The sequence below is a fragment of the Mustelus asterias genome, unplaced genomic scaffold, assembly GCF_964213995.1.
Source record: "Mustelus asterias unplaced genomic scaffold, sMusAst1.hap1.1 HAP1_SCAFFOLD_318, whole genome shotgun sequence".
In the NCBI taxonomy this organism is placed as follows: Eukaryota; Metazoa; Chordata; class Chondrichthyes; order Carcharhiniformes; family Triakidae; genus Mustelus; species Mustelus asterias.
Window position 1 is genome coordinate 383482 of NW_027590280.1, and position 27635 is coordinate 411116.

Consider the following 27635-nt stretch of genomic DNA (forward strand, 5'->3'; position numbering starts at 1 on the left):
TGTTTCTATTCCTGGGGGAATCTAGAACTGAGGGGCAGAGTTTCTAGTCCATTTAAGATGGAAATTGTCCTCACTCTTATTATTCATTACAGTTTTTAACCTCTTGACTTCCACTGTTTGCATTCTCGACTTGGAGCAGCTGTGCTCCGTTCTCTGCTTCTGTCAATCCAGACAGTGTTTTCTGCATTGCTCAGACTGGTCCTAATGAATGACTTCCACTAAAACTCAAATCATTTCAATAAGAACAAAAGAAATGAGGAATTTCTTCTCCCAGCACTGTGAATCTTTGGAATTCTCTACTCCAAACAGCAGCGGAGACAGGGTCATAGAGTCACAGAGATTTACAGCATGGAAACAGGCCCTTCGGCCCAACTTGTCCATGCTGCCCTTTTTTTTAAATCCCCTAAACTAATCCCAATTGCCTGCATTTGGCCCATATCCCTCTATACCCATCTTACCCATGTAACTGTCTAAATGCTTTTTAAAAGACAAAATTGTACCCACCTCTACTACTACCCCTGGCAGCTTGTTCCAGACACTCACCACCCTCTGTGTGAAAAAATTGCCCTTCTGGACACTTTTGTATCTCTCCCCTCTCACCTTAAACCTACGCCCTCTAGTTTTAGACTCCCCTACTGTTGGGAAAAGATATTGACTATCTAGCTGATCGGTGCCCCTCATTATTTTATAGACCTCTATAAGATCCATTGAATTATTTGAGACAAATTCTTCAATGATAGAGGCATCAAGGATTATGGGGAACAAACAGGAAAGTGGAGTTGGGGGCATGACCCAATCAGCCATGATCTCATGGAATGACAGCGCAGGCTCAAGGGACCACGTGCTCTCCAGCAGCTATGTGTTGTTTTGTTCTTATTGAAATGATTTGAGTTTTAGTGGAAGTCATTCATTAGGACCAGTCTGAGCAATGCAGAAAACCCTGTCTGGACTGACAGAAGCAGAGAACGGAGCACAGCTGCTCCAAGTCGAGAATGCAAACAGTGGAAGTCAAGAGGTTAAAAACTGTAATGAATAATAAGCGTGAGGACAAGCTGAATATGCACGCAGTCTCACACTTTGCTGCTGCTTGCTTTGTTTCAGGTGTTCCAAGAGGTCCAGAAACTACGTGCTGCTGAACGGCAGAAGCAGAAAGCAGCAGCTGCAGAGAAAGCCCAGCCTGTCAGTAAGGAAGTGAATGAAGGTACAGCAGTCTGACTAGAAGTTCACATGGAGCATATCCTGCAGGGCTGAGTATGTCTGTTATACACAGAAAATGTACTTTAAAAAAGGCAATGAAACTTCTGTTAGATGAATAAATTTTTTCTATTTAAATCTCCTTTGATTTAAAACTTATTTGAAGAAAGCTGAATCATATTAGTCATCCTGAGGTGGGCCAGCTGAATGAAGCCCATTGCCTCAGGTTGATGAAGTTATATAACTCTTACTGCCTCTGACCTGCTGCAACCTGTCATTCGATTGTGAGCTGCCATCACTCTGGCTCTTGCTCTGATTTGCCGCAGCAATAGAACATCATAGAACCCAGAGATCAAATCAGAGCAGCGATTTGCCTCAATTCCGAGGAGGTTGTGTCATTTTGGATGGTGAGTTGGAATAAAGGGTAAACACAGACATTGCATCAGGAAGCCGGTGGAGTAACATTTCCAGCAACACTCAGTGAATGAATGAACTGACAGTTCTCCACAGAAATAATAAGGATGCAACATGAAGACAAACCTGTGTGCACTGGATGTCTAACATCTCTGGCAGGGGTTTCATAGTAAGAAGTTTAACAACACCAGGTTAAAGTCCAACAGGTTTATTTGGTAGCAAAAGCCACACAAGCTTTCGGAGCTCTAAGCCCCTTCTTCAGGTGAGTGGGAATTCTGTTCACAAACAGAGCTTATAAAGACACAGACTCAATTTACATGAATAATGGTTGGAATGCGAATACTTACAACTAATCAAGTCTTTAAGAAACGAAACAATGTGAGTGGAGAGAGCATCAAGACAGGCCAAAAAGATGTGTATTGTCTCCAGACAAGACAGCCAGTGAAATTCTGCAGGTCCACGCAACTGTGGGAGTTACAAATAGTGTGACATGAACCCAATATCCCGGTTGAGGCCGTCCTCGTGTGTGCGGAACTTGGCTATCAGTTTCTGCTCAGCGACTCTGCGCTGTCGTGTGTCGCGAAGGCCGCCTTGGAGAACGCTTACCCGAATATCAGAGGCCGAATGCCCGTGACCGCTGAAGTGCTCCCCAACAGGAAGAGAACAGTCTTGCCTGGTGATTGTCGAGCGGTGTTCATTCATCCGTTGTCGCAGCGTCTGCATAGTTTCCCCAATGTACCATGCCTCGGGACATCATACCAGTGGTTCCACTGGTGAAGGCAGTTGATCCATTCACATTCTGTCAGTCAAGGGGGTAGCAAAGATCACACTTGGAGAAGCCCTCTGACCAGTTACAGTGTAACCAGTTTGAGGAGCTGTATTTATGCAGCATTCAGGCTAAAACAAGGATGCACAGCTTTGATGTTTTGCTCCTCATTGGCCACCTGGTTGCACCTTATATACACCCCAGCATATTCTAAACTCTGCATCGTTGCTTGTTCTTCTATCATCCCGAACTTTGCCAGTCTCCATTGGCTCACTGATGCATTGAATTCCCTCTGCAGCCTTGTCCCACTCTATCTCTACAATCACCTTGCACACTACGCACCTCGTATATCTACACTCCATGTTTGTTGAGAGAGCCCACAGCTTCTTTGACCCCGAACATTTCCCCAAACTTCAACTCTCTTTTGACCACTGCTCATGCTTATCCTATGTCGTCATGCAGTCATGGAGTCATTGCACAGAGTCCATTTGGACATCACGTTGACGTCATCCTCATTGAACATTCCAGTCAGTCACTGTATCCCTATAGCTGTGTATGTGTCTCCAAGTATCCATCCAATTTCCTTTTGGAAATCATTAATTGTCTCTGATTCTAACACTCCCATAGGCAGGGAACTCCAGACTATTCTCTTGCTGCGTTTAAAAACAAGTCTTCCTCACATCCCCCTGAATGAATTTGTGCCGTACAGTTCTTGCACCATCACCAAATGTAATAGCTATTCCTTGTCCACCTGATCCAAACCTGTCATAATCGTGTATACTTCCGGGAAATCTCTCCTCAATCTCCTTTGCTCCAAGGGGAATAATCCCAGCTTTTTGTAGTTAAAATCTCTCTTCTTAGAAACCATTCTGATAAACCTCCTCTGCACCCGCTCCAGGAACCTCAATCTTTCCCAAAGTGTGCTGACCAGAACTGGATGCAACACTGTAGTTGTGTCTTAATCCAAGCTTTATAATCTCCCTGCATCTGTACTCAATGGCTCTTATTCATGAAGCCCAAGATCCTATATGCTTTGCTAACTGCTCTGTCAGTGTCCTGTCACCTTTTAAAGATCCATTTGCATGAGCTCTTGGGTCCCTCTGTTACTGCGCACTCGTTAGAACTGTGCCATTATGTCTATATTGCCTCCCGATTCCATCTGCCAAAATGCATCACTTCCCACTGCCTTGTATTCCATCTGTCACTTGTCAGTCCACTCTACTAGATCATCTATGTCCTGTTGCAGGCTTCATTCTCAACCACACATCCAAGTTTGGTATTGTGATGAAATCCAGTTTGTGTGAGACCACAGAAATGTGTCCAAGCTGTTCCCTGCCCTAGGTTTAGTTTCAAAACCCCTGTACTGACAGTCCCTAACTGAAAGGGAACCCAAAACCTTCTGTTTCTGGGAAAGGTGTGAGGATGGTGTGGTCAGGTTTCAGCCTGTGGTCCGGGCAGGACAATGGCTTTGAAGGTGTGTGTCAACTGCAAAAATATGTAGAACTGAAGGCTGGGTTTGGCAGCTGGGATAGTGAAATAAAGTTCATCCTGCTGCTTCAGTTTTAACCAGGCCAGCCTTACCATGTACTGAATGAAGTTGAGCATAGAGAATCTACGCCATCAGCACTCTCTCAAACTGAGCTCAGAAAGTTCTGCAGGAGAACGCACTTCTGGTGGTAACCGAATTTGGGGTAAAGCTGCGAGAGGCAAATTGAGGATGAAATCCTGAGTGCCGAAGGGGAGTAGAATTGTACTGGAGGACAATGAAGTTCTGAAGGATGTGGTGCCATATCTGTGCTAAGCAGACTGCCAGTAAATCCTAAGATTTATCTTTGTTGTATGGCTATTGGTTTCTATTGAAAACAATTTGCTGGTTAACTTGTTTAATTTAAGTTGATTTTGGTTTGATGGTTAAAGTAAAAGTTATAAAATGTGAAATTTTGTGCATTGGTTTCTTTTGTTGTGTCATGTTGGGATGTTCATTTCTCCTGGGTTATTGGTGACCACAATGATCATATCGTCAATAAACCTAGAAATTCTAGAAGTTTTCTGATCCAGTATCCAAGTCTGTATATCAAAAATGGTCTGAGCATTGACCACTGGACAATCCCAGTGCCTACCATCTCCTGTTTTCTATCATTCAGCTAATTGTTTTATCCAATCATAGAGTCATAGAGGTTTACAGCATGAAAATAGGCCCTTCGGCCCAACTTGTCCAGGCCCCCTTTTTTTGTAAACCCCTAAGCTAGTTCCAATTGCCCACATTTGGCCCATATCCCTCTATACCCATCGTACCCATGTAACTAAATGCTTTTGAAAAGACAAAATTGTACCTGCCTCTACTACTACCTGTGGCAGCTTGTTCCAGACACTCACCACCCTCTGTGTGAAAAAATTGCCCCTCTGGACACTTTTGTATCTCTCACCTTAAACCTATGCCCTCTAGTTTTAGACTCCCCTACCTTTGGGAAATGATATTGACTATCTAGCTGATCTGTGCCTCTCATTATTTTATAGACCTCTATAAGATCACCCCTCAGCCTCCTACGCTGCAGAGAAAAAAGTCCCAGTCTATCCAGCCTCTCCTTATAACTCAATCCATCAAGTCCCGATAGCATCCTAGTAAATCTTTTCTGCACTCTTTCTAGTTTAATAATATGCTTTCTACAATAGGGTGACCAGAATTGCACACAGTATTCCAAGTGTGGCCTTACCAATGTCTTGTACAACTTTAACAAGATGTCCCAACTCCTGTATTCATTGTTCTGACCGATGAAACCAAGCATGCCGAATGTCTTCTTCACCACTCTGTCCACCTGTGACTCCACTTTCAAGAAGCTATGAACATGTACCTTGATCTCTTTGTTCTGTAATTCTCTCCAACGCCCTACCATTAACTGAGTAAGTCCTGCCTGGTTCAATCTACCAAAATGCATCACCTTGCATTTGTCTAAATTAAACTCCACCTGCCATTCGTCGGCCCACTGGCCCAATTCATAGAATCATAGAAACCCTACAGTGCAGAAAGAGGCCATTTGGCCCATCGAGTCTGCACCGACCACAATCCCACCCAGACCCCACCCCCATATCCCTACATATTTACCTGCTAATCCCTCTAACCTACACATCTCAGGACACTAAGGGGCAATTTTTAGCATAGCCAATCAACCTAACCCACACATCTTTGGACTGTGGGAGGAAACCAGAGCACCCAGAGGAAACCCATGCAGACACGAGGAGAATATGCAAACTCCACACAGACAGTGACCCAAGCCAGGAATCGAACCCAGGTCCCTGGAGCTGTGAAGCAGCAGTGCTAACCACTGTGCTACCGTGCCGCCCATTGATCAAGATCCCGTTGCAATTGGAGATAACTTTCTTCACTGTCCACCATGCCACCAGTCTTAGTGTCATCTGCAAACTTACTAACCATGCCTCCTATATTGTCATCCAAATCATTAATATAAATGACAAATAACAGTGGACCCCGCACTGACCCTGAGGCACACAGCTGGTCACAGGCCTCCAGTTTGAAAAACAACTCTCTACAACCAGGCAGAAGCCAATTTTGTATCCATTTAGATACCTCACCCTGGATCCCGTGAGATTTAACCTTATGCAACAAGCTACCATGCAGTACCTTATGAAAGGCCTTGCTAAGGTCCATGTAGACAACATCAACTACACTGTCCTCATCTGCCTTCTTGGTTTCACCTTCAAAAAACTCAAATCAAATTTGTGAGACATGATTTTCCACTCACAAAGCCATGCTGACTGTCCCTAATCAGTCCTTGCATTTCTAAATGCCTGTAGATCCTGTCTCTCAAAATACCTTCCAACAATTTACCCACCACAGATGTGAGGCTCACTGGCCTGTAGTTCCCAGGCTTTTCCCTGCAGCCCTTTTTAAACAAAGGCACAACATTTGCCACTCTCCAATCTTCAGGTACCTCACCCGTGACTCATCAATGATTCAAGTATCTCGGCTAGGGTACCAGCAATTTCCTCCCTCGCCTCCCACAATGTCCTGTTGCAATGTGCTGTTGCAATCCTATTGCATAAGTCTCAATTTTGTTAACCGGTCTTTTATGTGATACCTTCTCAAACATCTTGAAGTCCATATCGATACCACCCACTGTATTCCCTCCATCAACATTTTCTGTAACTTCATCAAAAAATTGTTAGATTAATCAAACATGATCTGTCTTTTACTAAACCGTGGTGGTTCTCATTAAATAACTCAAACATTTGGAGGGCTGAAGGGCCTGTTTCCTGTGCTGTACTGTTCTTTGTTCATTCTGTTATATTTTCCCCCTGAATATTGTTTCTAAAATCTTCCCCAACTGGTTGACCTGTAGTTAACGGGATTTTGTCCTTAAACTTTTTCTTCAGTAAGGATATTACTTTTACCACTTTCCAATTCACTGACACCTCTGCTGTATCTGGGAAGTTTGGAAGATTATGACAAGCCCTTCTATCTCCACTCACACTAGCAACCTGGGATGCAAGCCTCCAGACCAGGCAACTTTTCCTCTCTAAGCTTTTCCATATATCCATTACTTCTGCCATCTTTGCTTCTACTGTTATTTTTTCAGCACAGTGTTCCCAATTTTTGCACAACAAGATCCCACAATCAGATACGAGCTAAACAGCTATGAGAGCAAGCAGAACCTCAAATTAACACTTCAGCTGAAAGACAGCAGCTCCAACAGCGCAGTACCCTGAATACTATACCAAATTGTCAAACCTACATTATGCTCTTAAATATCTGGAATGAGCCTGAATTTCACAATCTTCTTGTTACCTAGTTAAAGTTATTACACCTCTTCTGGTATAATAGAAAACATAGAACAGTACAGCACAGATCAGGCCCTTAGGCCCACGATGTTGTGCCGAGCTTTATCTGAAACCAAGATCAAGCTATCCCACTCCCCATCATCCTGGTGTGCTCCATGTGCCTACCCAATAACCGCTTAAATGTTCCTAAAGTGTCTGACTTCGCTATCACTGCAGGCAGTCCATTCCACACCCCAACCACTCTCTGCGTAAAGAACCTACCTCTGATATCCTTCCTATATCTCCCACCATGAACCCTATAGTTATGCCCCCTTGTAATAGCTCCATCCACCCGAGGAAATAGTCTTTGAACGTTCACTCTATCTATCCCCTTCATCATTTTATAAACCTCTATTAAGTCTCCCCTCAGCCTCCTCCGCTCCAGAGAGAACAGCCCTAGCTCCCTCAACCTTTCCTCATAAGACCGACACTCCAAACCAGGCAGCATCCTGGTAAATCTCCTCTGCACTCTTCCCAGCGCTTCCACATCCTTCTTATACTGAGGTGACCAGAACTGCACACAATATTCCAAATGTGGTCTCACCAAGGTCCTGTACAGTTGCAGCATAACCCCACGGCTCTTAAACTCCAACCCCCTGTTAATAAAAGCTAACACACTATAGGCCTTCTTCACAGCTCTATCCACTTGAGTGGCAACCTTTAGAGATCTGTGGATATGGACCCCAAGATCTCTCTGTTCCTCCACAGTCTTCAGAACCCTACCTTTGACCCTGTAATCCACATTTAAATTAGTCCTACCAAAATGAATCACCTCACATTTATCAGGGTTAAACTCCATTTGCCATTTTTCAGCCCAGCTTTGCATCCTATCTATGTCTCTTTGCAGCCTACAACAGCCCTCCACCTCATCCACTACTCCACCAATCTTGGTGTCATCAGCAAATTTACTGATCCACCCTTCAGCCCCCTCCTCTATGTCATTAATAAAAATGACTTAGATAATGTCATCATATCCGTAGTGACATAAACAGAGGGATTCCTGGCCTTTTCTGGCTGTTCAATCTTAGACCTGGATTAAGCAACACCTTAATTAACCTGCATCATGTTTCACTACAACCCACTGGTGTGGCATCCCATTACTTTTCTCTTAGCTACTGGTCAATATGTAACACTTCTCATACCAGTTTTATTCTTTTGCGGGTTGTGGGCGCTGCTAGCTAGGTCAGTATTAATTGCCCATCCCTAATTACCCGAAGAAGGTATTGTGAGCCACCGTCTTGAACCGCTGCAGTCCATGTGGTGTAAGCACATTGTCAGGATGGTGAGTGGTTTAGAGGGGAACCTCCAGCTGATGGTGTTCTCATGCATCTACCACTCTTCCTTCTAGGTGGTAGAAGTCATGGGTTCGGAAGATGCTGTAGATGGAGGATTGGTGAGTTGCTGCAATGCATCTTGTAAATGGTACACATGGCTGCCACTGTGCATCGTAGTGGTGGCAGTGCATATTTAAGGTGGTGGAAGGGATATTAATCAAGTGGGTTGCTTTGTGCCAGATGGTGGAGCTTTTTGAGTGTTGTTGGAGCTGCACCCATCCACTTAAGAAGAGAGTATTGCATTACACTCCTGACTTATGTCTTGTAGATGGTGGACAGGGTTTGGGGAGTCAGAAGGTGAGTTACTCCTAGCAGAATACCCAGCCTTTGACCTGCTCTGGTTGCCAGTAGTTATATATGGCTAGTTCAGTTCAGTTTCTGGTCAATGGTAACTCCCAGGATGTTGATTGTGGGGGTTCAGTGATGGTAATGCCAGTGAATGTTAAGGGGAGATTATTTGATTCTCCCTTGTTGGTAATTATCTTTACCTAGCACATTGTATGGCATGAATGTTACTTGGCACTGAAATATAGCAAACACAAATGATCCCACATACAAAGGGGTGAAGAATGATTGAAATGACTTAGTAGCATAGTGAGAGTTTATTAACATGTGTAAAGTGTTAGATGATATGGATGAGGTGAACAGGGCTTCAATGTAAGTTAAAGTCACAGAACAGAGACTCTTTAGAACGTACCCAGGTACAAGCCCCATTTGTGAACGGTGCTGGCAAGCTCCTGCCACCCTCTTACACATGTTCTGGGCTTGCCCATCACTGTATAACTACTGGACATCGATATTTGAGACGATTGCAGCAACGCTAGATCGGGACATAAGTGCATCCCCCCAGGCTGCCCTGTTTGTGGTGGTGCCTTTAAATCCGCCGCTGCCGAAATTCCAAGCGGATTTTGTAGCTTTCACTGCACTCCTGGCAAGACAACTAATCCTGTTTAGGTGGAAATCAGGTACCCCCCCCCCGCCGCACTCACAGTGGGTGAAGGAGGTGGTAGATACCATTAAGCTAGAGAAGATGAGGTGCACACTACATGGATCCACTACTGGGTTCCATAAGACCTGGCAACCATTTATAGCGCATGTTGGGGCGCTGCAGTTGAAGCCAGGGGAATAGATACCCGATGGCCCCAGGACCCCGGGTGCTCCCATAGAACCCCCCCCCTTCCCCCCCAATTGGTGGACACGCCCTAGCCCTTTACCTGAGTACGCCTGCCCGCTCTGCCGAGGTGTGGGGAGCAAAGTGAGAACTTTTCTCTTTTCCCTCTCACTCTCTTCTCTCTTTTTCGTTGTCTCTCTTTCCCTCTTTCCTTTCTCCGCTCGCTAGTTTGTAGCCTGGGCTGCTTGGGCGCTCAGTTGGTTCTCCAGCAGCATTCCTCTGCCTTTTTGTTTTTATATTATTACCGTCATTACCGGTGCAATTAGACTGGACTTGGGCAGGGTGTGTGCCGGGGGTACCAGGGGCTTGTCCCCTGGCCACAGGGAGCCCTGTGCCCAGTCGGGTTGGAATATACACAAGAGCAATGTGTGGATCTGTATTTGTGTTTGTTTGCTATGCGAAATATAAGAGAATTTTCAATAAACATGTCAAAAAAAGTCTCAGAACAGAATTCCACAGGATGACCCTGATCTCCTGCAGGAACTGTGATGACAGATTGTCAGAAATGGCGAGAGTCTTACTCCAATTGCTCAGAGGATTATTATTTTTAATAAATGATTTGCTTATTTATAGATTTAATAATTTTACAACAATTTTCAGTTTGTTTGAGTGCCTGAGGGAGGAGATGGTGGAGACAGATGTTGATGGAATTGTTTTGGGAAGTGGTGGAAAAATCTAGAACATAGAACAGTACAGCACAGAACAGGCCCTTCGGCCCACGATGTTGTGCCGAGCTTTATCTGAAACCAAGATCAAGCTATCCCACTCCCTATCATCCTGGTGTGCTCCATGTGCCTATCCAATAACCGCTTAAATGTTCCTAAAGTGTCTGACTCCACTATCACTGCAGGCAGTCCATTCCACACCCCAACCACTCTCTGCGTAACAAACCTACCTCTGATATCCTTCCTGTATCTCCCACCACGAACCCTATAGTTATGCCCCCTTGTAATAGCTCCATCCACCCGAGTAATAGCTCCATCCACCCATCTAATGGAAGGGATAGGTTTTCAGGAGGCTTTTCAAAATGGGGATCATAGAATCATAGAAACCCTACAGTACAGAAAGAGGCCATTCGGCCCATCGAGTCTGCACCGACCACAATCCCACCCAGACTCTATCCCCGAAACCCCACATATTTACCCTGCTAATCTCCCTGACACTAAGGGCAATTTAGCATGGCCAATCAATCTAACCTGCACATCTTTGGAGTGTGGGAGGAAACCCAAACAGACTCGGGGAGAACGTGCAAACTCCACACAGTCACCCAAGGCTAGAATTAAACGCGGGTCCCTGGTGTTGTGAGGCAACAGTGCTAACCACTGTGCCACCGTGCCGCCCATGATGGAAGGAAGGTCATTCATTGATGAAGCAGCTGTAAATGGGTGGGCTGAGGACACTACCCTGAGGAACTCAATGGCAGCCAATGTGTTGTAAGGTGATAGTTTGCATCATAGTGAACACTGTTACCGTCAGCTGCTGTGGCTCGGGAGCCCCACTCTAGCATTGCCATCTTTGTGACATTTACTGCAGAGAAAGACAGTCATTTGTTGGCTTCTGTTTTCTCTGTGCCATCTTGGCCAGCTGAGCTTTCCGTTTTTCTTCACCTTTTCCAATTTACCCCCAAACATCAGTGACTGGCTGCCAGCTGTCATTGTCAATATCTACCATCTTCATATCTTACTTGCAGTTGTCGTTATAGCTGAGATTGGGATGTCCCGGAGATCCTAACCCAGTGGCCGGTTCATCGTACAAGAGGTCATTAGGTATATGGCCATCATCCATCCAATGAGTTTGGCTGAGCCAGCACAGGTGTTATTGAGCTAGCAATGAATTCGCTGATGGAATTAGCACACTCCAGGACCTCTGAGTTGGTGGCCTTTGTTATATTAGAGTGATTGTGGCAGTGTACTCAAGTATTAGATATAATATGGTGCACTCTGTACTTCATTGGGCCACCTGACCTGGGAGTTAGACGTCAGATAGTACATTCCAGATCTCCTAAGAGAGGGGAATGTGCAACAAGACCTGGGTGGCCTCGTACGTCAGTCGCTGAAGGTAAGCATGCAGGTGCAGCAGACAGTAAAGAAGGCAAATGGTATGTTGGCCTCATAGCGAGAGGATCCAAGTCCAGGAGCAGGGATGTGTTGTTGCAATTATACAGGGCCTTTGTGAGGCCACACCTGGAATAATGTGTGCAGTTTTGGTCTCCTTATCTGAGGAAGGATGTTCTTGTTATGGAGGGAGTGCAGAGAAAACTTACCAGACTGATTCCTGGGATGGCTGGACTGACGTATGAGGAGATATTGAGTCAGTTGGGATTGTATTCACTGGAGTTCAGAAGAATGAGGGAGGAATCGAATGGAAACCTATAAAATTCTAATAGGACTAGACAGGGTAGATGCAGGAAGGATGTTCCTGATGGTGGGGGTGTCCAGAACCAGGAGTCACAGTCTGAGGATACAGAGTAGAGATGAGAAATTTCATCATTCAGAGAGTGGTCAGAGTGTTTGGAAAAGGCTTTCAAGCAAAGATATTTCCAGAGAACTCAGTGTGCTTGCTGCTATCCCTCTTTGCTGTGGAGATGCCAGCGTTGGACTGGGGTAAACACAGTAAGAGTTTTAACAACACCAGGTTAAAGTCCAACAGGTTTATTTGGTAGCAAAAGCCACACAAGCTTTCGGAGCTCCAAGCCCCTTCTTCAGGTGAGTGGGAATTCTGTTCACAAACAGGGCATATAAAGACACAAACTCAATTTACATGAATAATGGTTGGAATGCGAATACTTACAGCTAATCAAGTCTTTAAGAAACAAAACAACGTGAGTGGAGAGAGCATCAAGACAGGCGAATATTAGAGATCGAGAGTTGGTGGGAGGGGAGGTCCTTAATACAATTACTGTTACTAAGGAGGTGGTGCTTGGTAGACTAATAGGACTGATGGTAGACAAGTCCCCGGGCCCGGATGGAATGCATCCCAGGGTACTGAAAGAAATGGCTGAGGTAATAGCAGATGCGTTAGTAGTAATTTATCAAAATTCGCTGGACTCTGGGGTAGTGCCGGCTGACTGGAAAACAGCTACTGTTACGCCGCTGTTTAAAAAAGGAAGTAGACAAAAGGCGGGTAACTACAGGCCGGTTAGCTTAACGTCCGTAGTTGGGAAGATGCTGGAGTCCATTATTAAAGAGGAAATAACAGAGCACCTGAATAAGAATGGTTCGATCAAGCAGACGCAGCATGAATTCATGAAGGGAAAGTCGTGTTTGACGAATCTACTGGACTTTTATGAAGATGTCACTAGTGCGGTTGACAGAGGTGAACCGGTGGATGTGGTGTTTTTAGATTTCCAGAAGGCGTTCGATAAGGTGCCTCACAAAAGGTTGCTGCAGAAGATTGGGGTACAAGGAGTTAGGGGTAAGGTGTTGGCGTGGATTGGGGATTGGCTATCTAACAGGAAGCAGAGAGTTGGGATAAATGGGTGCTTTTCTGGTTGGCAGTTGGTGACCAGTGGCGTGCCGCAGGGATCGGTGCTGGGGCCTCAATTGTTTACCATTTACATAGATGATCTGGAGGAGGGGACTGAATCTAGGGTATTCAAGTTTGCTGATGACACGAAGGTGAGTGGGAAAGCGAATTGCGTGGAGGACGCGGAAAGTCTGCAGAGAGATTTGGATAGGCTGAGCGAGTGGGCGAAGATCTGGCAGATGGAATATAACGTTAGCAAATGTGAGGTTATCCACTTTGGAAGAAATAATAGTAAATTGGAGTATTATTTAAATGGAGAAAAATTACATCGTGCGACTGTGCAGAGGGACCTGGGGGTACTTGTGCACGAATCGCAAAAACTCAGTCTGCAGGTGCAGCAGGTGATCAAGAAGGCGAATGGAATGTTGGCCTTTATCGCGAGGGGGATAGAATATAAAAGCAGGGAGGTCTTGCTGCAACTGTACAAGGCAACTGGAGTACTGTGTGCAGTTTTGGTCCCCTTATTTGCGAAAGGATATATTGGCCTTGGAGGGAGTGCAGAGAAGGTTCACCAGGTTGATACCGGAGATGAGGGGTGTAGCTTATGAGGAGAGATTAAACAGATTGGGTCTGTACTCGTTGGAGTTTAGAAGGATGAGGGGTGATCTTATAGAGACATATAAGATAATGAAGGGGCTGGATAGGGTAGAGGTGGAGAGATTCTTTCCACTTAGAAGGGAAACCAGAACTAGAGGGCACAGACTCAAAATAAGGGGGGGCGGTTCAGAACAGAGTTGAGGGGGAACTTCTTCTCTCAGAGGGTAGTGAATCTCTGGAATTCTCTGCCCATTGAAGTGGTGGAGGCTTCCTCGTTGAATATGTTTAAATCACGGTTAGATAGTTTTCTGATCGATAAGGGAATTAGGGGATATGGGGAGCAGGCGGGTAAGTGGAACTGATTCGCTTCAGATCAGCCATGATCTTGTTGAATGGCGGGGCAGGCTCGAAGGGCCAGATGGCCTACTCCTGCTCCTATTTCTTATGTTCTTATGTTCTTAAAAAGATGTGTATTGTCTCCAGACAAGACAGCCAGTGAAACTCTGCAGGTCCAGGCAAGCTGTGGGGGTTACAGATAGTGTGACATGAACCCAATATCCCGGTTGAGGCTGTCCTCGTGTGTGCAGAACTTGGCTATCAGTTTCTGCTCAGCGACTCTGCGCCGTCGTGTGTCGCGAAGGCCGCCTTGGAGAACGCTTACCCGAATATCAGAGGCTGAATGCCCGTGACCGCTGAAGTGTTCCCCAACAGGAAGAGAACAGTCTTGCCTGGTGATTGTCGAGCGGTGTTCATTCATCCGTTGTCGCAGCGTCTGCATAGTTTCCCCAATGTACCATGCCTCGGGACATCCTTTCTTGCAGCGTATCAGGTAGACAACGTTGGCCGAGTTGCAAGAGTATGTACCGTGTACCTGGTGGATGGTGTTCTCACGTGAGATGATGGCATCTGTGTCGATGATCCGGCACGTCTTGCAGAGGTTGCTGTGGCAGGGTTGTGTGGTGTCATGGTCACTGTTCTCCTGAAGGCTGGGTAGTTTGCTGCGGACAATGGTCTGTTTGAGGTTGTGCGGTTGTTTGAAGGCAAGAAGTGGGGGTGTGGGGATGGCCATGGCGAGATGTTCGTCTTCATCAATGACATGTTGAAGGCTCCGGAGGAGATGCCGTAGCTTCTCCGCTCCGGGGAAGTACTGGACGACGAAGGGTACTCTGTCCACTGTGTCCCGTGTTTGTCTTCTGAGGAGGTCGGTGCGGTTTTTCGCTGTGGCGCGTTGGAACTGTTGATCAATGAGTCGAGCGCTATATCCTGTTCTTATGAGGGCATCTTTCAGCGTCTGGAGGTGTCTGTTGCGATCCTCCTCATCCGAGCAGATCCTGTGTATACGGAGGGCTTGTCCGTAGGGGATGGCTTCTTTAACGTGTTTAGGATGGAAGCTGGAGAAGTGGAGCATCGTGCGGTTATCCGTGGGCTTGCGGAACAGTGAGGTGCTGAGGTGACCGTCCTTAATGGAGATGCGTGTGTCCAAGAATGCAACCGATTCCGGAGAGTAGTCCATGGTGAGTCTGATGGTGGGATGGAACTTGTTGATGTCATCATATAGTTGTTTCAGTGATTGTTCACCATGAGTCCAAAGGAAGAAAATGTCATCGATGTATCTAGTGTATAGCATCGGTTGAAGGTCCCGTGCGGTGAAGAACTCTTGTTCGAACCTGTGCATGAAGTGCACCTGTGCATCCCTCTTTGCATCAGCTCTTGTCCATCGAGTCTGTGGAATTTGCTGCCACGGAAAGTAGTTGAGGCCAAAACGTTGTATGTTTTCAAGAAGGAATTAGATATAGCACTTGGGGCGAATGGGATCAAAGAAAAGAACAAAGAACAGTACAGCACAAGAACAGGCCCTTCGGCCCTCCAAGCCTGCGCCAATCATGTTTACCTATCTAAACCAACCGCTTACATCCTCTATTCCCCGTTTGTTCATATGCCTATCAAGATACATCTTAAATGTGGCTAACATAACTGCCTCAACCACCTCACGTGGCAGTGCATTCCAGGCCCCCACCACCCTCTGTGTAAAAAAACTTCGTAAGAAGTCTCACAACACCAGGTTAAAGTCCAACGGGTTTATTTGATAGAACAAGCTTTCGGAGCACTGCCCCTTCATCAGGTGAGTGGGAGTTGTGTTCACAAACAGGGCATATATAGACACAAACTCAATTTACCATATAATGGTTGGAATGCGAGTCTTTACAGGTAATCAAGTCTTTACAGGTACAGACAATGTGAGTGGAGAGAGCGTTAAGCACAGGTTAAAGAGATGTGTATTGTCTTCAGCCAGGAGAGTTAGTGAGATTTTGCAAGCCCAGGCAAATTGTGGGGGTTACAGATAGTGTGACGTGAACCCAAGATTCTACGCAGAATCGCTGAGCAGAAACTGATAGCCAAATTCCACACGCATGAGGACAGCCTCAACCGGGATCTTAGGTCCATGTCACACTATCTGTAATCTTCACGACTTGCCTGGGTTTGCAAAATCTCACTAACTGTCCTGGCTGGAGACAATATACACTTTCTCCACTCACATTGTCTGTACCTTTAAAACTTGATTACCTGTAAAGACTCGCATTCCAACCATTATCTTGTAAATTGAGTTTGTGTCTATATATGCCTTATTTGTGAACATAACTCCCACTCACCTGATGAAGGGGCAGTGCTCCAAAAGCTTGTGCTATCAAATAAACCTGATGGACTTTAACCTGGTGTTGTGAGACTTCTTACTGTGCTTACCCCAGTCCAACACCGGCATCTCCACATAAAAAAACTTCTCCCGCACATCTCCACTGAACCTTTCCCCCCTTATCTTGAACTTGTGCCCCCTTGTAATTATCATTTCTGCCCCAGGGAAAAGCTTCCAACTGTTCACCCTATCTATACCCCTCATAATTTTATGAACTTCTATCAGGTCGCCCCTCAGCCTCCATCTTTCCAGGGAGAACAATTCCAGTTCATTCAATCTCTCCTCATAGCTAATACCCTCCGTACCAGGCGACATCCTGGTAAACCTTTTCTGTACTCCCTCCAAAGACTCCACGTCCTTCTGGTAGCGTGGTGACCAGAATTGGACACAGTATTCCAAATGTGGCCTAACCAACATTATAGATCACTAACATAATTTGCCAACTTTTGTACTCGATGCCCCGTTCAATGAAGGCAAGCATGCCATATGCTTTCTTCACCACCTTTTCCAAATGGCCTTCCCTGCTCCTATTTTCTATGTTTCTGTGTAAATGTAAGCTGTAACCAGGCTGTAGGTGCAGGCTGTAGTCCTGCAATTGTGTCCATGTTCTGTTCCTAATAAAGTTAGTTTACAATAATGATATTGGCCATCCTACAACATGAAAACAAGACTATCTTGTCCTGTCAGGAAATGCCAGGGATATGTCTGAGAGAACGAAGGTGAAACTTACTTTTCTCCTGCCTGATGTCCAGGCCTCACCACTGAAGAGGAATGTACTGAGGACACAGGCCTGATACACCCACAGTTAGACATTCTCAGTCAGGTTGCTATTGTTCCTCACCCTCTCACTCAGTTCAAAGATTCACGGAAAGGCTTGCTGATAACGATAGAGCAGATCAAAAGAGCAGATTCTCGAGAGGTCAGAAAAGCGCAGGGCTCAGCAGGCCAGAGATTTTTGGGGTGTGTTGAGGGAGACCATGGGGATTTATAAATTCAGATCAGGATTTTGAATCTGATGCTTGAGGAAGCCAGTGCACTCAGTCTGGACCAGAGATGATGGGAGAAACATGGTTTGAAGTTTGAGATTATTTGAAATATCTGAGATTGGAGACGAGGTTGGAAAATGTTTGGACTCTTGAGCCTTGAAAGGGGGTGAATGAGAGGAGCCTGCATCAACAAAAGGAAGCTTGTAAATGAGACAGAAAGGGGCAAATTTACCCAATCCGCCTGCCACGGGAATCATAGTGAGTGAGGTCCATTGAGTTCGGGCAGGATTTTCTGCTTTCAAGGTGAATGGGGTCAGAAAATCCCACCCAAAATGTTCTGCTGAAGAGTCATATTAGACTTAGAACAGTAATTCTGTTCTATCTCCACAGAGAGAGAACGTTTTCCAACTTTTTCTGTTTTTAACTCAAATTTCCAGCATCTACAGTATTTGCTTTTATTTTAGCAGAAAATGTTATTCTTGAACACTATTTAAGGTTAAAGTGAAACCACAGCCTCAGAGCAAGGGCACACAAAGGGCAAGCTAACTTAAATTCAGGACTGATGTCAGGAAGCACTGTGTGTGTGTCAGCAGTTAGCAGAATGGGCCCAGCTGCAGAGTTTGCTCAGTGCATTTTGTGATCTCTGGTGGAAAGCTAATTTAATTCCAGTTCTGGTTTTGGAGAGAGACTGGGTGGGGGGTATGATGATTCTATAACTCTAATCAGTTCCATACTGATGGAAGGCTGGAGGTTGATATTAAATGATGACAGTAACAAATTATTGAGAGGGGTTCATATCTGAAAAGTGATTGTTGCAATCTGGCTTGGAGGGTGAGGTTACGCAATCTGCCACACATTTCTCTCTTTCCCACTGTGTGCTAAGATCATCAGCCACCTTCACCACACAATGCAATGAGGAAACCTAGCCACTGAAGGACAGTTAATTGCTAAACCTGCAGACCAGGAGAAATGTTGCCACAGAAGATCCCAGCAGAGCAGACAGTGCTAGGAAAGCATGTAGGGGTGCACTCTGCCTTGTGCCACCCAACAAATACAGGCAAGGCCAACTTAAATGCAGGAAATATGGCCAGACTGTACAATCCTGATTCCCATGACTTGCAGTTGGAGGGTGTATTGCAGAGGGATCTGGGCAGTTGGGTAATTGCCAACTCTATTGGAGGGATTGCTGGAGTGAGAATCATGTGACTTCCTAATTACGTAATATTTGACCATGTAATGTCTGACCATAGGACATCTGATCGCATGACCTCTGAGAAATCTATTTAGTGATAGTGTGTGGAATTTTAAAAGTCTGAAGTCTGTCCGGCAGCTTGGTTGCTGTCTGCTTCCTCCTGACTTTCAGATGTCAGGAGACTGGTGCAGTCTGAGTTCAGGACCGACCAGAAGGCTGCATTGAGTACATCCATGACCTAAGATGGGTCTGAGACAGGAATGCACGTTCGTCTGTTGGTGGGTTGAAACTTGCCTCAATTGGAAAGTCAAGGCCATTGAACCTGAAAACGTGGTACGTGATTTATCAGAGTCCATCAGACAAATCTACCACCCCTATCTTCCTAACACCAACACACCAGAGAACCAGGCTGGGATTAATCATTCATGCCCTTGGTTGATAGAATTACATCAGAATTATGATATGGAAAGATAGGATCAGCCCAAACAGTCCATTGCTGGTGTTTATCCTCCACCTGAGCAGTATCCTAATCTAATGAACCTACCTTTTTTCCTATGTCTATATCCTCCACTTGCTCACCTAACCTGCTCTTAAATGGCGACATGGTTTCTGCATCAGTCACTAACTCCAATTGTACATTTCACAACTTCCAAACTCCCTTTATAGGAACACTTCTTCCAAAATGTCTATTATTAAATCTTATATCTCTGTCCTCCTAAACACCAGAAGGAGTCAGTTTTTATCTGATTTGTTCCATCCCTATATAATTTTAGGTAATGATTTAAAAACATCCTTAATCTCTTCTGTTACAGAAAACAGGCTCAAGGATGTATGTTTCTGAGAATATTATTGAATCTGAACAAAGTCCAGATGTTGTCCAAGAAAACAAACCAGTACAACACTAAATGTCCTGAAACAAAATGAGAAACATCTGGATGTACTCCATAGGTCAAGCAATCCTTGCTCTATCTCCGGTGTTTATTGCTCTTATTTGACGTTGTCAGAATCTGTTGTGTTATTTGAGTGAAGTGAAATGAACTCTGACTTCTCAGAGTCATCACAGATAAAGTCAGAACCAGAGCTCTGGGCACTCTACAGTAAATACTGCTTTAGTTCTAATAATGATGTGGAGATGCCGGCGTTGGACTGGGGTAAACACAGTAAGAAGTTTAACAACACCAGGTTAAAGTCCAACAGGTTTATTTGGTAGCAAAAGCCACATAAGCTTTCGGAGCTGCAAGCCCCTTCTTCAGGTGAGTGGGAATTCTGTTCACAAACAGAGCATATATGCTCTTTATATGCTCTGTTTGTGAACAGAATTCCCACTCACCTGAAGAAGGGGCTTGCAGCTCCGAAAGCTTATGTGACTTTTGCTACCAAATAAACCTGTTGGACTTTAACCTGGTGTTGTTAAACTTCTTACTTAGTTCTAATACCCAGGAAACACGCCATCACAAGGTTAAAACACAAAAATTACATTGAGTATATGGTTTTAAATGCTGGATGGGAGGTAAGATGGATATAGAGGACATGGATAACAGGATTCCGGGGTTTGAATAAGACGGATACTGGGATAGATTGGGGGATACTGGAGATTGAACAAGGTGAGCAATGGGGATGGTGGGTAAGAAAGACATTCAGAATGAGGTTATTGGCATGGAAAGTGAAATGAATTCTGGGGGTTGAAGGGGTGATGGATATTGGGGATGGATGGAGAGGTGGATATGGGACCAAAAGAGAAAATGCTGGAATATCTCAGCAAGTCTGGCAACATCTGTGAGGAGAGAAAAATGCTGATGTTTCGAGTCCAGACGACCCTTTGTCAAAGCTGAAAGGCATACAAAGTGGGAGATATTTATACTCTAGGATGAGGGAATGAAAGATGAGTCATAGCCACAAAAACAAGGGGAAAGGCTGCAGTCCATAGAGAGAATAGAAGGTGTGAATGGGCAAACGGCAGAGAAGCTGAAATCAGAGGATAAGTTCTGACAGATGAAGATGTGGGGGAAATGGGTGGGAGAGAGGTAAAATTGAGAAAAGGGGGGAGGGGAGAGGAAGCAAAGGGTGAGAAAAGGTAAGGAAAGGGGGGATAATAAAACAATAAAATAAAAGGTAAAGAACAGTTAAAAATGAAATGAAAATGAAGAGGTGGATATGGGGATGGATGGAGAGGTGAATATTGGGGATGGATGATCATGTGATGGATCTTGGGAATGGATGTGGAGAGATGAATATTGGGGATGAATAAAGTGATGGATATTAGAGATGGATGGTGTGATGGATTACTCCATAGTATGGCTTTTCTTCTAGCAAGGCTCAGATGTTGTTTAACAAACTTTATTAAATCATTATTCTCATTAATATTATTCTTATAACTCTGAGTTCCATTGGTTTTGTTAGCCTAGGCACTATTGGCAATCCAAAGAGTCTAAATGGTGCATGGTATCCAATAGGGCAGCACGCCAACTTGGTGTGGGACAGATTGCTCGCCAGAGTATCACAACCAGCGAGGTGGTGAGGAGATAATCACCTGGATAAGATGCATATTGCTGCAGGATGCTATTTCCATCTTGGAAGGTCTCAGTGAGATGCCTTGTGCTGTGTGGCACTAATCAGCACAAAGATTTGCTACTTAAAGGCATCATGCAGGGTTTGTACTCTGCTCAGTCTCAACACTCAGACTCCAAAGCAGAACTGCAATACAAGCTTCAACATCAGCCAGACTCTGTGTCATTGTCATACTATTCATAAAGAGTTAGGAATTTACTGTCATGCACAAGTATATCGAGACTGCTTCATTACTCACTATTGCACTACAATCAGGTGCCAAACAACGATGTATCAGTCGTGGTTCATGGTGTAAACTGTGAAATACATATAAAGAAAGCTTCAGCTTCATGTGCCCAATGTGTTATTTCAATGGCAAAGCACAGCATGATGACAGCAGTGGTCTATGAATGAGTTTCCTGGACACTTTGTTCCAGCAGGCGGTCATACCCCTTGGGATAGGGTCTTCTGATTTGTTCAGTGGTCAGGGACAGCAGAATGTGACTGCAAGTGAGGCCCTGACTGCAAGTCAGGGAACCCAAAGGGCAGGAGCCTCAGCCCTTGCAATTGGCCAACAGGTTTGAGATATCTTTCAGCTTGTTTGGATGAAAGTGGGGGCTGCAGGGTGGATGAGCAAAGTGACCATGACATTGTGGTACAGGAAGCCATTCAAATGATGGGAGTAAAAAGTGGCAGTAGGTGACAGTGTAGTCAGAGGGAGTGAGACTTGGTGCCAGGGTTTGGAACTGCTCCGGGCTGGAGAGGAACTTGCAGTGGGAGAGGGGAGGATCCAAAAGAGAAAATGCTGGAAAATCTCAGCAGGTCTGGCCAGATGGACTCGAAACATCAGCTCTTTTCTCTCCTTATAGATGCTGCCAGACCTGCTGAGATTTTCCAGCGTTTTCTCTTTTGGTTTCAAATTCCAGCATCCGCAGTAATTTGTTTCTTTGGAGAGGATCCAGTTGTTGTGGTCCATGTAGGTACCATACATCGGCAGGACAAAGAAGGAGCTCCTGAATAGTCCATTGAGGAGCTTGACAACAAATTAAGAAGCAGAAGTTCATAACTTCTGGACTATTAGTGAGCCATGTGCAAATTGAAATAGGACAAATCAGAGTAGAGAGGTGAATGCGTGGCTCAAAGACTGGTGTGAGAGAAGTGAGTTCCGGTTCGTGGGACACAGGCACCAGTACTGGAAAGTGAGATCTGTACCATTGGGACGGTCTATAGCTGAACCATGCTGGAACCAGTGTTCTTGCAAGCTGCATAACTAGAGAAGTAGAGAGAGAGAGAAAGTTTTAAATTAAATAGTGGGGGCAAAGGATCAAATTTGGAAAGATGTGGTAAGTCAACGAGCAGAGAAAAGGCAAAACAGGAAATGTTTTGTCGTTACAGGAAATGAAAAATAAACCATGGCAGGAAGGGATAGAGAGTACTAATCTGACTTTAAATCAACAGATTAGACTAGAGGTCATAAAAATAATAGAACGATAAAACTAAAAGTTCTGTATCTAATTCACTTAACTTTCAAAACAAACTGAAGTGAACTGAGCGTGCATATAGAAATAAGTGTGATTTAATAGCCATTATGGAGACATGGCTGCAGGAGGACATGGATTGGGAACTGAATATTAAAGGGTACGGGATATTTAGAAAGGACAGGAAGCGAGGAAAGTATAGAGGGGTGGCTATGTTAGTTAATGATGGTTTAGCACAATAGAGAGAGATGACCTAGGGGCGGCACAGTGGTTAGCACTGCTGCCTCAGAGCGCCAAGGACCCGGGTTCAATTCCTGGCCTCGGGTCACTGTCTGTGTGGAGTTTGTACATTCTCCCTATGTCTGGGTGTGTTTCCTCTGGGTGCTCCAGTTTCCCCCCAAACTGAGCGTCTGTGAGCAAGTTATTATTAAGCGAGTGTAATTTGATAGCACTGTAAATGACCCTTTCCATCACTTTTTTGATTATTAAATTTGGACTGATTAGACAGTAATTGGCCGGGTTGGATTTGTTATGCTTTTTGTGTACAGGATATACCTGGCTAATTTTTTACATTGTTGGGTAGATGCCAGTGTCATAACTGTACTGGAAGAGCTTGGCTCGGGAGCAGCAAGTTCTGGAGCACAAGTCTTCAGTACTATTGCCAGAATGTTGTCAGGGCCCATTGTATTTCCAGTATCCAGTGCCTCCAACCATCTGTTGATATCACGTGGAGTGATTCAACTTGATTGAAGACTGACATCTAAGATGCTGGGGACCACTGGATGGATTATCCACTTGACACTTCTGGCTGAAGATTGCTACGAAGCGTCATCTTTTGCACTTATGTGCTGGGCTCCTTTATCATCGAGGATGGGGGTATTTGTGGAGCCTCCTCCTCCAGTGTTTAACGTCCATCACCAGTCTTGAGTTGCTCTTGAGACTGTTCAAAGTCTATCCCATTTAGCACGGTGGTAATGCCACACAACACAATGGAGGGTATCCTCAATGTGAAGATGGGACTTCAAGTCCACAAGGACTGTGCCATGGTCAGATACTGCAGTAGGCATGTTGGTGAGGACGAAGTCAAGTTCGATTTTCTGTCTTGTTGGTTCCCGCACCACTTGCTGCAGACCCAGTCTAGCAGTTATGTCCTTTAGGACCCGGCCAGCTCGGTTTGTGGTGGAGCTACCAAGCCACTCTTGGTGATGGACATTAAAGTCTCCCACCCTCAGTGCTTCCTCCAAGTGGTGTTCAACATGGAGGAGTACTGAGTCATCAGCTGAGGGGGCAGTGTTACATGGTAACCAGCAGGAGGGTTCTTGCCTATCTTTGACCTGATGCCATGAGACTTCGTCCAGAGTTGATATGGAGGACACCCAGAGAAAGTTGGTCCTGTCTGTAAGAACATAAGAACATAAGAAATAGGAGCAGGAGTAGGCCATCTAGCCCCTCGAGCCTGCCCCGCCATTCAATAAGATCATGGCTGATCTGAAGTGGATCAGTTCCACTTACCCACCTGATCCCTATAACCCCTCATTCCCTTACCGATCAGGAATCCATCTATCCGTGATTTAAACATATTCAACGAGGTAGCCTCCACCACTTCAGTGGGCAGAGAATTCCAGAGATTCACCAACCTCTGAGAGAAGAAGTTCCTCCTCAACTCTGTCCTAAACTGACCCCCCTTTATTTTGAGGCTGTGCCCTCTAGTTCTAGCTTCCTTTCTAAGTGGAAAGAATCTCTCCACCTCTACCCTATCCAGCCCCTTCATTATCTTATAGGTCTCTATAAGATCCCCCCTCAGCCTTCTAAACTCCAACGAGTACAAACCCAATCTGCTCAGTCTCTCAAAGAACAAAGAACAGTACAGCACAGGAAACAGGCCCTTCGGCCCTCCAAGCCTGTGCCGCTCCTTGGACCAACTAGACCAATCGTTTGTATCCCTCCATTCCCAGGCTGCTCATGTGACTATCCAGGTAAGTCTTAAACGATGTCAGCGTGCCTGCGTCCACCACCCTACTTGGCAGCGCATTCCAGGCCCCCACCACCCTCTGTGTAAAAAACGTCCCTCTGATGTCTGAGTTATACTTCGCCCCTCTCAGCTTGAGCCCGTGACCCCTCGTGATCGTCACCTCCGACCTGGGAAAAAGCTTCCCACTGTTCACCCTATCTATACCCTTCATAATCTTGTATACCTCTATTAGATCTCCCCTCATTCTCCGTCTTTCCAAGGAGAACAACCCCAGTCTACCCAATCTCCTCATAGCTAAGACCCTCCATACCAGGCAACATCCTGGTAAACCTTCTCTGCACTCTCTCCAATGCCTCCACGTCCTTCTGGTAGTGCGGCGACCAGAACTGGACGCAGTACTCCAAATGTGGCCTAACCAGCGTTCTATACAGCTGCATCATCAGACTCCAGCTTTTATACTCTATACCCCGTCCTATAAAGGCAAGCATACCATATGCCTTCTTCACCACCTTCTCCACCTGTGTTGCCACCTTCAAGGATTTGTGGACTTGCACACCTAGGTCCCTCTGTGTTTCTATACTCCTGATGACTCTGCCATTTATTGTATAACTCCTCCCTACATATTATTTCTTCCAAAATGCATCACTTCACATTTATCCAGATTAAACTCCATCTGCCACCTCTCCGCCCAATTTTCCAGCCTATCTATATCCTGCTGTATTGCCCGACAATGCTCTTCGCTATCCGCAATTCCAGCCATCTTCGTGTCATCCGCAAACTTGCCGATTACACCAGTTACACCTTCTTCCAAATCATTTATATATATCACAAATAGCAGAGGTCCCAGTACAGAGCCCTGCGGAACACCACTGGTCACAGACCTCCAGCCGGAAAAAGACCCTTCGACCACTACCCTCTGTCTCCTATGGCCAAGCCAGTTCTCCACCCATCTAGCCACTTCTCCTTGTATCCCATGAGCCTTAACCTTCTTAACCAACCTGCCATGTGGGACTTTGTCAAATGCCTTACTGAAATCCATATAGACGACATCCACGGCCCTTCCTTCATCAACCGTTTTTGTCACTTCCTCAAAAAACTCCACCAAATTTGTAAGGCACGACTTCCCTCTTACAAAACCATAATCAACTCATAATCAACACCCCTCATCTCTGGTATCAACCTGGTGAACCTTCTCTGCACTCCCTCCAAGGCCAATATATCCTTCCGCAAATAAGGGGACCAATACTGCACACAGTATTCCAGCTGCGGCCTCACCAATGCCCTGTACAGATGCAGCAAGACATCTCTGCTTTTTGTTCTGTACACCACCGTGCTGCCACCTCTGCTGGGTCTGCCCTGTGGGTGACTGAGAAACATGGCTCCAGCTCAGGATGAATTGAGAGGATGAAGATGTCAAAGCGGCATTTGGGAAGTTTAAACAATAGTGCAACCTGACATTCCATAGCATTCAAAATGGCACTCGTGAAAAGAAAAGAATCAGCTACATCCTTGCGTGGATAATTGGGAATGGGTTAGATTTGTTTAATATCTGAGAGGAGTGAGAACGACAGGAAAAACCCAGACTAAACTTTTCAAAACTTCACACAACTCCAGTCAAATCATCAGATCCACAGAAAAGAATTCCAAAGGAACTCTGTTGACCTGGGCCTGTTGACAATTTCTTATCAAAATTTAAAAATGTAGCCAGCAAATGTAGATTCAAGGGAACAAACTGATATATCAGCTCAGCCAAGGCTCTCCATTCCCTCAGGTACAAAACGACTTGCTGGGATTAGATGGGACAGGCTCACAATATCAGAGTGCATGAAGCCACAAGCAGACAGATACCAAACTGTGGACAAGAGAAAGGCAGCAGGGTTAATGCAGTGAAAGAATGTCCAGCAGACAGAGAGAAAGCTATGCAGGAGATATGGACAAACATGAGTTCACAGACAGCAGGAAGTAAACCACATCAGGGTCACGCTGCAGAGCTTGTCGAAAGCCCAGTGGGAAAAGACGTACAGAATAAAAACAGAAGATGGGAAGGAGTTATCAGAGACAGAGAAAAAGAGCAAATGAGGAGAAAAAGAAACTAAAACGTCCATACCTTGGAAGACAATGATGAGTTTGAGAACACAAGAGGAACAATATAACTATGAAAGGATAAAAGCTTTGACAAAGGGTCATCTGGACTCGAAACATCAGCTCTTTTCCCGCCTTATAGATGATGCCAGACCTGCTGAGATTGTCCAGCATTTTCTCTTTTGGTAACTGTATGAAAGGGCTGGATGTGACAGTTTCCAGAGAAAGATTCACACAATCAGTCTGATTAGGAAGAGGGCAAGAAATAAATCTGAATCTGAAGATTGATACCAGAACAGATGTTCATTCTGCTCAGACTATACCAGGAGACCTTTCCTGAAACATTAAAAGAAAAAGTGCGGTACAGTGGCACAGTGGTTAGCACTGCTGCCCTCACAAGCGCCAGGGACCCGGGTTCAATTTTGGCCTCAGGAGACTGTCTGTCTGTGTGGAGTTTGCATGTTCTCTCCGTGTCTGTGTGGGTTTCCTCCGGGTACTCCAGTTTCCTCCCACAGTCCAAAGATGTGCGGGTTAGATGGATTGGCCATGCTAAATTGGTCCTTAGTGTCCCAAGATATGTAGATTAGATTGATTAGCCATGGGAAATGTGTGGCGTTATAGGGATAGAGCAGGGGAGAGGGCCTGCGTAAGATACTCCGTCAGAGAGTTTGTGCAGACTCGATGGGCTGAATGGCCTCCTTCTGCACAGAAGGGATTCTAAGACGAGTTACCCAAGGAATGATGCGCCGAAACGGAGTAATGTCAATGCTGATAAGGAATACAATTTAAAGAATTCTCTGGACATTATTGGTTCAGCATATTACCCAAGGGGACACAGGTTTATAGGAAGACATGTCCAAACGGTCATGAGGACCCTCATGAATTGCTGAGAGACAAAGGAAGATCCTT

General features: G+C 45.3%; 1 protein-coding gene across 6 annotated transcripts in view; it reads left to right on the plus strand.

The window, feature by feature from the left end:
• mrps15 (mitochondrial ribosomal protein S15) overlaps positions 1-27635 on the plus strand; it is a 98318-nt gene that overhangs the window by 33962 nt on the left and 36721 nt on the right. For 2 of the 6 annotated variants that reach the window (XM_078204373.1, XM_078204374.1), the window contains exons 8-9: positions 1102-1201; positions 8559-8603. In XM_078204373.1, the coding sequence (XP_078060499.1) occupies positions 1102-1201; positions 8559-8603 (145 nt within the window). Of the gene's footprint in view, positions 1-1101; positions 1202-3934; positions 4095-8558; positions 8604-19459; positions 19508-27635 lie in introns of those variants that run through there. The other 4 variants (XM_078204377.1, XM_078204376.1, XM_078204379.1 and 1 more) reach the window with 3 other exon arrangements.